The sequence below is a fragment of the Mus caroli genome, unplaced genomic scaffold, assembly GCF_978045245.1.
Source record: "Mus caroli unplaced genomic scaffold, Mus_caroli_1 scaffold_13, whole genome shotgun sequence".
Classification (NCBI taxonomy): Eukaryota; Metazoa; Chordata; class Mammalia; order Rodentia; family Muridae; genus Mus; species Mus caroli.
Window position 1 is genome coordinate 12,104,445 of NW_028227268.1, and position 9,011 is coordinate 12,113,455.

At 45.3% G+C, this 9,011-nt stretch overlaps 1 protein-coding gene across 3 annotated transcripts in view; it reads left to right on the forward strand.

Annotated features, from left to right (window-relative positions):
- LOC110304545 (ABC-type organic anion transporter ABCA8A) overlaps nt 1-8,586 on the forward strand; it is a 74,919-nt gene extending 66,333 nt beyond the window's left edge. For all 3 annotated transcript variants that reach the window (XM_029483601.2, XM_021175944.3, XM_029483600.2), the window contains exons 32-39: nt 2,252-2,412; nt 2,852-2,927; nt 3,018-3,112; nt 3,572-3,691; nt 3,914-4,054; nt 6,024-6,103; nt 7,327-7,382; nt 7,822-8,586. In XM_029483601.2, the coding sequence (XP_029339461.1) occupies nt 2,252-2,412; nt 2,852-2,927; nt 3,018-3,112; nt 3,572-3,691; nt 3,914-4,054; nt 6,024-6,103; nt 7,327-7,382; nt 7,822-7,920 (828 nt within the window). In that variant the 3' untranslated portion in view covers nt 7,921-8,586. The remainder of the gene's footprint in view (nt 1-2,251; nt 2,413-2,851; nt 2,928-3,017; nt 3,113-3,571; nt 3,692-3,913; nt 4,055-6,023; nt 6,104-7,326; nt 7,383-7,821) is intronic.
- Nucleotides 8,587-9,011: the final 425 nt, after the last annotated feature.

Consider the following 9,011-nt stretch of genomic DNA (forward strand, 5'->3'; position numbering starts at 1 on the left):
AAGGGCACATCTGTGGGGCATCTTCTTGATTGCTAACTGATGTGGAAAAACTCAGACCACCATGGGAAGTACCACATTTGGGCAGATGAGTCTGGGCTATATAAGAAACATAATGAGCAAAGCGAGGGAAACCTAAGCCAGTAAGCAGCATCCCTCCATGGTTTCTGCTTCAGTTCCTGCTTTTGCGTTCCTGTACTGAGTCCCTGTCTTGACTTCTGTCGAGAATGGACTATGATCTAAATAAACCCTTTCCTCCTCAAGTTGCCTTTGGTCAGAGTTTTATCACAGCAATAGAAAGCAAAGCATCTCATATTTCCTAGGTCCATCCATGTTACCACAGACAAAAGGAGACCTTCACATCTTAAAGTCTGAATAATATCACGTGGTGTCTGTATCACCACATTTGAAAACCCATTAATCCTGTAATGGACATTTGGTTGACTTCATCTTCTCTACTGCAAATAGGAACACAATACTGAAAACAGTGTTTGGTTGATAAGGCAAAGCAAAGAAGAAAAGAAAAGGAGCTTTCAATCCCTTTGAAAACATTCCAGGAAATGTTCCATGTCCTCCCCATCCCCCACACTTCCAGGTCATACCTCAGCCATGTCCTCCCCATCCCCCACACTTCCAGGTCATACCTCAGCCATGTCCTCCCCATCCCCCACACTTCCAGGTCATACCTCAGCCATGTCCTCCCTATCCCCCACAGCTCCAGGTCATACCTCAGCCATGTCCTCCCCATCCCCCACAGCTCCAGGTCATACCTCAGCCATGCCCTCCCCATCCCCCACAGCTCCAGGTCATACCTCAGCCATGTCCTCCCCATCCCCCACAGCTCCAGGTCATACCTCAGCCATGTCCTCCCCATCCCCCGCAGCTCCAGGTCATACCTCAGCCATGTCCTCCCCATCCCCCACACTTCCAGGTCATACCTCAGCCATGTCCACCCCATCCCCCACAGCTCCAGGTCATACCTCAGCCATGCCCTCCCCATCCCCCACACTTCCAGGTCATACCTCAGCCATGTCCTCCCCATCCCCCACACTTCCAGGTCATACCTCAGCCATGTCCTCCCTATCCCCCACACTTCCAGGTCATACCTCAGCCATGTCCACCCCATCCCCGACAGCTCCAGGTCATACCTCAGCCATGCCCTCCCCATCCCCCACAGCTCCAGGTCATACCTCAGCCATGTCCACCCCATCCCCCACAGCTCCAGGTCATACCTCAGCCATGCCCTCCCCATCCCCCACAGCTCCAGGTCATACCTCAGCCATGTCCTCCCCATCCCCCACACTTCCAGGTCATACCTCAGCCATGTCCTCCCCATCCCCCACAGCTCCAGGTCATACCTCAGCCATGTCCTCCCCATCCCCCACACTTCCAGGTCATACCTCAGCCATGTCCACCCCATCCCCCACAGCTCCAGGTCGTACCTCAGCCATGCCCTCCCCATCCCCCACAGCTCCAGGTCATACCTCAGCCATGTCCTCCCCATCCCCCACAGCTCCAGGTCATACCTCAGCCATGCCCTCCCCATCCCCCACAGCTCCAGGTCGTACCTCAGCCATGTCCTGCTCCCCCATGCCCCGCAGGGGACATCGTGCAGTTTTTCCATAACTGACTCTACCAATTCGCACTTGCACCAACTAAGGACAACAGCTCCATCTTCTCCACCTCCTTATCATTTCTTCTCTACCTCCTCCCTTTTGATAGCAGCCCCTTTACCGATGTGAAGTGATATCACACCACTTATTTGTATGAACATATTTATATGTGTGCATGTGTGAGCATGCGTGTAGAGCCAAGAAGTTAATGTTGGATGTCTTCCTCAGTAATCCTTTTTATTTTTTATCTGAGACTGTCTTCCAGTGAATCTGGGTTTACTCATTTGCATTGATTGGCTGGTTATCAAGTTCCTGGGGCTCTGTCTACCCAGCTTTGGGGTTCTAGGTGTAACACTGCTGTAACTGTAATGTGGACACTGCGATTGGATTCAGGTCCTCGTGCTTATGCGGCAAGCACTTTAGTCATTTCTCCAGCCCCTTGCCATGGTTTTCATTAGCATTTTCCTGTAGATCATCCTTCAATATAAGGTAATGTGGCACCTTTGCACACACTTGAGTCCACGTAGTTGTTCTCTGGGTGAATCCTTCCGCCTTTCTGAGATGATCACTGAAGTCTGTCACAGAAGTACTTCAGGGAACAGTACCGAGTTTGAGCCCTGACAGTGGCCTTCTCTCCATAGGTGCTGCTGAAGGGGAGCAGCACAGGGGACACCCCGGGGTTCCTGGGGTACTGTCCTCAGGAAAACGCTCTGTGGCTCAACCTGACGGTGAGGGAACACCTGGAGATATTTGCAGCCATAAAGGGGATGAGAAAAAGTGATGCGAACGTGGCCATCGAAAGGTACACAGGGCCTGCACCTGTTCACTTCTGAACCCTCATGATGAGGGAAAGGCTCACTCACAGGAAACGTGGAACGGGGCTTCCTATTGCTTGACTATGTGGGGTAGAGAAAACTTCCAAAGTTTTATTCACTTTCATTTAAAGGATGGAGGGGGAATGGTCCGTATTCAATAGTAAGTGATTGAGTGTACCTTAGATATAAACTAAATTGCAGAAGTATTTGAACACTGTGCCAACAATTTAAAAATAGGTAAGTGCCTCTCTCTTGGTCGCGGGGAACACAGCCTTTGTCAGCCTGACCCTGTTGAAAGTTTCAATGCATTTCTTGAACTACCTTCCTGGTGCCCATGCCTCCATCTTGGCCAGGCTCATTGCCCCACCCTCCCATCATCTCTCTTCACCGTGGAGAGGATGGTGATGTTCCACTGTCTCTCTTCAGGTTGGCAGATGCGCTCAAGCTGCAGGACCAGCTGAAGTCTCCTGTGAAGACACTGTCAGAGGGAGTGAAGAGAAAGGTATAGGCAGGGCTCAGGGGAAGGGCTTTGCGCACACCTCAGGGAGGCACACTTGAGGTGATGCCTCATGGGCTGTCCCTCTTGTTACAGCTGTGCTTCGTGCTGAGCATCCTGGGGAACCCTTCTGTGGTACTTCTGGATGAGCCATCCACCGGGATGGACCCCGAGGGGCAACAGCAAATGTGGTGAGGATCTACTGCTCTCATGGTGGTAGGGAGTTCATGAATTGTGTCAGTATTGTTAGACAAACAAAAATAAATGTGGTCAACACCATCCATATCCCTAAAAACTATTATTTTGGGAGAAAACGTACTAATGTTTCCTGGTGGCTTACAATCAAGTTCAATGAAGGAAAACTAAGCTTAGGAGAATTGAATCCTTTTGTTCGGTCTCATAGACAGTCCCTTTCTACTCAGAATGTTTGCTCTCAAGCATCCTTCCTCTAAGTGTTTTCTCATGACAGCCTCTGCTGTGTCACCAGTGTTTCTCTAGCAATCGACTTGACAGTCCTCTTCCTCCGTGCGTCCATCTTGCTTGGTCTGCATTGATTATTTCTCATCTCTGCCTCGTGGCATCTCCTTTCTCCTTTGCCCAGAAGAGTCGGGGGACTTTTGTTCACCACAGTTCTTCTCTTGACAATATAGGCAGGCTATCCAGGCCACCTTTGCAAACACAGAACGGGGCGCCCTCCTGACCACCCATTACATGGCAGAGGCTGAGGCTGTGTGTGACCGCGTGGCCATCATAGTGTCTGGGAGGCTGAGGTGGGTGCCTGTTTTCATCCCACTTCTGTCCACTCTGTGATGATCAGATGAAACGAATTTGCTTTTAAAGCAAATCAGTGTTCATGGGTAAGAGTTGGAGTTACCACTTCCCTACTTAACAGTGAAGAAACCAATTCGGGTGCCTGAGTGGTGATCTGCGCATGCTCACAGGCACCATCCCCACATTTGTCTTCTGCTTTGTTATTCCTATTCCTGACCCAGATGTATTGGATCCATCCAACATCTGAAGAGCAAATTCGGCAAAGAATATCTCCTGGAGATGAAGGTGAAGACCCCCTCGCAGGTGGAGCCCTTGAACTCGGAGATCATGAGGCTGTTCCCACAAGCTGCTCGGCAGGAAAGGTAAGCACAGTTTCGGGGTTGCACTTGTGAATGTGTTTCTGTCGGTCGGTCTGTCTGTCTGTCCACATGAGTACACATATCTGCCAACATGAGTACACATAAACACATAAGTTTACACACACACACATACACACACACACACACACACACACACACACACACACGGACGCTATAGGCCACAAGTCAATATCCCTTGCCTTCCATTATTGTCCTCTGTCTTATCGTTTTAATTTGCTCTTCAGATGTTGGATGGATCCAATACATCTGGGTCAGGAATAGGAATAACAAAGCAGAAGACAAATGTGGGGATGCCTGTGAGCATGTGCAGATCGCCACTCAGGCACCCGAATCGGTTTCTTCACTGTTAAGTAGGGAAGTGGCAACTCCAACTCTTACCCATGAACACTGATTTGCTTTAAAAGCAAATTTGTTTCATCTGATCATCACAGAGTGGACAGAAGTGGGATGAAAACAGGCGGTGTCACAGTGTCTTTACCTGAGCCTGAGCTAAGCATTTTGCTACACTGGCTTGCCTGCAAGCTCTAGGGATAAGCCTGTTTCTGCTCAAGCTCTCTCCTACCCCCAGCTAGTACCAGGATTATAGACACACTTAGCCACATCCATTTTCTGTGAGTTCTGAGTTAATAAACTTAAGTCCTTCCTCATGCTTGCATGGCAGACGCTGTCCTGGCTGAGTCATCTTCCCAGACCACAGTTCTTGTTTTTGATCTAGCAAAGCACACCCACTTTCCCCTGGGATTTGTTTGGCTTGGGAGACACTGTGGGTCATGTTTACACTGCAAAAAAACCTCAAAGAGGTCACTGAACTGTGGATGCTGCTTGGAGTCTACTAGAGAACAGAGGGCTGGTTGTAAATCTGAAGTCACGTGGGTGTAGCCCAACTATGTGGCAGATTCTTTCTAGGTCTTAGGTTACCCAATTGTCACCCTGATCTTTAAAAGTAAGAACTGTTTTAAGCCAATGAGCACTCCTGAGTAAGTCTTGGAGTTGCCCTGTCCTTACTTAACAGGGAGGGGACTCTGACTTGGGTGTGGTGATGCAGTGATGACCTAAGCATGGTCACAGGTACCTTTCTCACATTTGTCACATGCCTATCAATTCCTACCCCTGCTCCAGATATATTGGATCAACCCAACACCTAAAGAGCAGATTTGCCGTAGACTCTCTGCTGGATGAATTGCTTGGGTAAAGACCCAGGACTTATAGGAATACACTAACTGTATTTCACCATGTCTTTACTAATAGACGCTTCATACAGACACAAGTAAGATGATGATGACAGTGTTGACTGATGAAAGCGCATAACTCTTATTTTTATTCTGTTTGTAAGAGCCCTAATTCTGTATAAACTAGATCACATAAACATAATCAGTAAACACTGCTGGTGAAATAGAACGCTCTGTAAATGAAAGGAAATAAATCCTTTGAAGTGAAATCAATGTGTTCTGATTATTCATCTGTCGACAATTGGTAGTTAAATAAGTGCCTGACCAGCAACTGATGAACTCAGGGACCTTCTCAAGAAATTGTGGTTTCGTTTCCTGAGGACTCTCAGGGTCCCCTTTGGTGAGAATAGCATTGAGAGTTGGGGGAGGAGGTGCCTACATGTGGACTCTGCGCTGAATAAGTAGATTTCTATCCAGTTTAGAAATTCTAGGAAGCTGTGGTGTGGTAAAAGGAGCCTGTGTTCCCAGTCGAGACTGGGTAGGAGAAAACAGTCTCAAAACGTTGCCTAGACAGGCCCAACATGGGTCCTTCCAAGGAGCCTGAGGTGCTGAACTCACCCATCTTTCCCTCTCTTCCTTCTTGTCAACTGGCCGGCTTCAGTGGCCCCACTCTCAGAGATTCAATTACACCAAAGAGTCGTATATATGAAAAGAAATGTAGTGGGTGCCATAGATGTTAAGCCACATGCTTAGAGACCAACCCAGCCTTCCTTTCTTCCCAGGTACTCTTCTCTGATGGTCTATAAACTGCCCAGGGAAGATGTGCAACCTTTATCCCAGGCCTTCTTCAAATTAGAGACAGGTAAGAGTCTAGTTAGAGATCAGACTCTGAGATCAAATACTTCCAGAACTTAAAAGAGCCCAGAGCGGTGAGAAATTGAATGGGCACATTCCGGGCTAATTGTGAGCATTCAGAGTTCCTTTTGAAATACAGAAGCAGAAAACTAAAGAGGTAAGCTGGGCATATGCATGGTAAGGTTTGTTGTTTTTATGTTTGTTTGATTTTTGTTTTTACTTTGCACATAGGAAAGTACAAAAATAAGACAAAATTCACCATACTTTGAAGGTTTTTATTTTAGATCTAAAATCAATTTCACTTTAGAGATAATATTAAGAGTGTATATTTTTCAAAGTAAATTGTCTTTTATTGGCTCAGGCCAGTAATGACCTATAAACTCCTCTAGAAGTGTGAATAATCTGGTATCCACTGATAGGCTTCAGTGTAACTCAGAACACGCTGTATTCATCCTCTGAGCAGAGCTTTGTGTTGTCTATCTTCTGGTTTTCATGCTCTGCTTATCTGAATGATCCCAAGAACTCTTTGCATTTACTTCTCAATGTCATCTTCTCTTGCCTGTCACCTGCCCTACTAAGGAAGAGAAAGCCATCGCCTGTCGCACAGATATCTTCTGGTTTCTGCTGGCTGCATCCAAAGTTGTCTTGATGTATCTTCTTCTCATTGTCTAAATTTAGCACCTAAGCTTTCTGGGACATGTGATCCTTCACAGCACTTCTAAGATTAACATCACTCTCACGATTCTTTTGGGGGTTCGGGGGTCCTCTTTCCACTAAAATCCTGTCTACCATTTATCATGACTTGAACTGTGTCCTTCTGTATAAATTGGTTAAACAGAGATCTTTCCATGCTGTTGTGACTTTTTAGATAACTTTTGACTTTATCTCTGTGCCTTTCTTCTCTCTTTTCCAAAATCTCTTCCCCTCACAACCTACAATGTCAAGTCTACTGAATCAATGGTTCTATTCAGGGAAGAAAGTCTCATTGTATCCCGTGATGCTGGTCTTAAAAAAAACTGCATCGCATACAAATGTAGTGCTGGCTCTTTCCCTATGAAATTGAAGCAGATGTTGTACATATTTCAGTTGTGCAATGTGCTCAGAAAAAAATTGCCTGTCATTTCATCTAGTGGTTCCCTGCAATTTGCTGCAATTCATGACCTGTGATGACTTAGTAAACATATAAGACTTAATATACAAGAGTCCTGACATATGGTTTTTCTTACACAGTTAAACAGAGCTTTGACCTGGAGGAGTACAGCCTTTCACAGTCCACCCTGGAGCAGGTGGGTCAATTTCAGGGACTTTTGTTCACAAACATTGAATGCATGATCTTTGGATTCAGACAAGTGAAGGGTCTTGTGACTTCAGTTTCATAAAAAGCATGGAGTTGCTCTTGAAATGTGTTTTCATGTCCCTTCCAGGTATGACAGATAAGAGTGAGTTTATTTCCTCTAAGTCATAAATCTGCAATTGTTATTTATGTGCCTCCATGGAAAAACAGGGTTTTTTTTCCCCCATGTACAGCAAGTCTGCCACAGGCAGTTTGCTCTTGTGAATGAACTCTTCTTAGCCATCAGAGCATAAACTGTCTGATGCTCTGAATAAAGTTGGTTATTACACAAAAAAGGAAGCATTGTGATCTCTCTCTCTCTCTCTCCCCCCCCCCCCCCGTCCCTCTCTCTTTCCCTCCCTCCTTCCCTCCCTTCATCCCTCCCCCCTTAGGTCTTCCTGGAGCTCTCTAAGGAGCAGGAGCTGGACGGTTTTGAAGAGGAACTTGATCCCTCAGTCAAGTGGAAGCTCCTCCCACAGGAAGAGGCTTAACCCTGACATTTTTACCTATGGCTGGTTTCTACTCTCTAGTTGCTCAAAGCAATTTTGTCTGTAACATTACATATCCATTGTTGACGAGTAAACCATTTGACCATGGAGATAGAAGGTGTTGATTACATCATGAATATACAGCACTTATGAATGGGATTAGAATCATGGGAAAAAGCCACTGAGCTGTCTCACTCTCTACAATTTTTCTTTGTAGGATCATCATTTTAAAACACATTAAGTGTGTGCATTCCTGAGTTTAACTGTTTGTTTAGCTGTTCGTTACAACTGAAGTTGTGATATTTCAGTATATGTATCTATTGTGCATAAAGGGTAACCATCCTCTTTTCTGTCCTGTCTTAGCATCCTTCCCTCAGCACCCTTCATAGCCCTTTATGTCCTTCTACATTACATATATGGTTTGGTGTGTATATCTGCATATTAGAGAAAGCATATACTTCTGGGGTTTGTGTCTATCTTAGTTTGTTCAACATGGTGCCCTCCAATTCCATGTATTTTCCTTCAGATGACAGGATTCCCTTTTTGTCACAGGTTAATGATACTCCATTGTATATAGATATTATGTTTCTTCAAACCTCCATTTGTTGATGAGGATCTAGACTGATTCTTTATCTTGTATATTGTGAATAGTACCATAATAAACATGAATATGTATGCAATTCTTTTTAGTGTTAACTCACTTATTTTCTACATACATGCAAGACTGGAAGAAGTGGATCCTACCATAGGGATGCTTTTGGCTTGGGGAGGATTTCTACCCTGATTTGTAGAGTGGCTATATTATAAATATACATTTCCACTAGTCCTATATTATCATTGCTTTTTCTCTAAATTTTCATCAGCAACTTTTAAAAGTTTAGCAGTAGCTATTCTAACTAGGATGAAACAGATTCTCATTATAGCTTTGGTTTTTAAGGGTTTTTAATCTCCTACGAGACAAGAATTTATTTTTAAAATTTATTAGCCACTTGTGGTTCTTCTTTTGAGGAATGGCTATGCAATTCTTTCCCCATTAGACTGAGTTACTTAAAGGTTAGATGTATCTTTTAGTCCTTTATATATCAAAGATATTA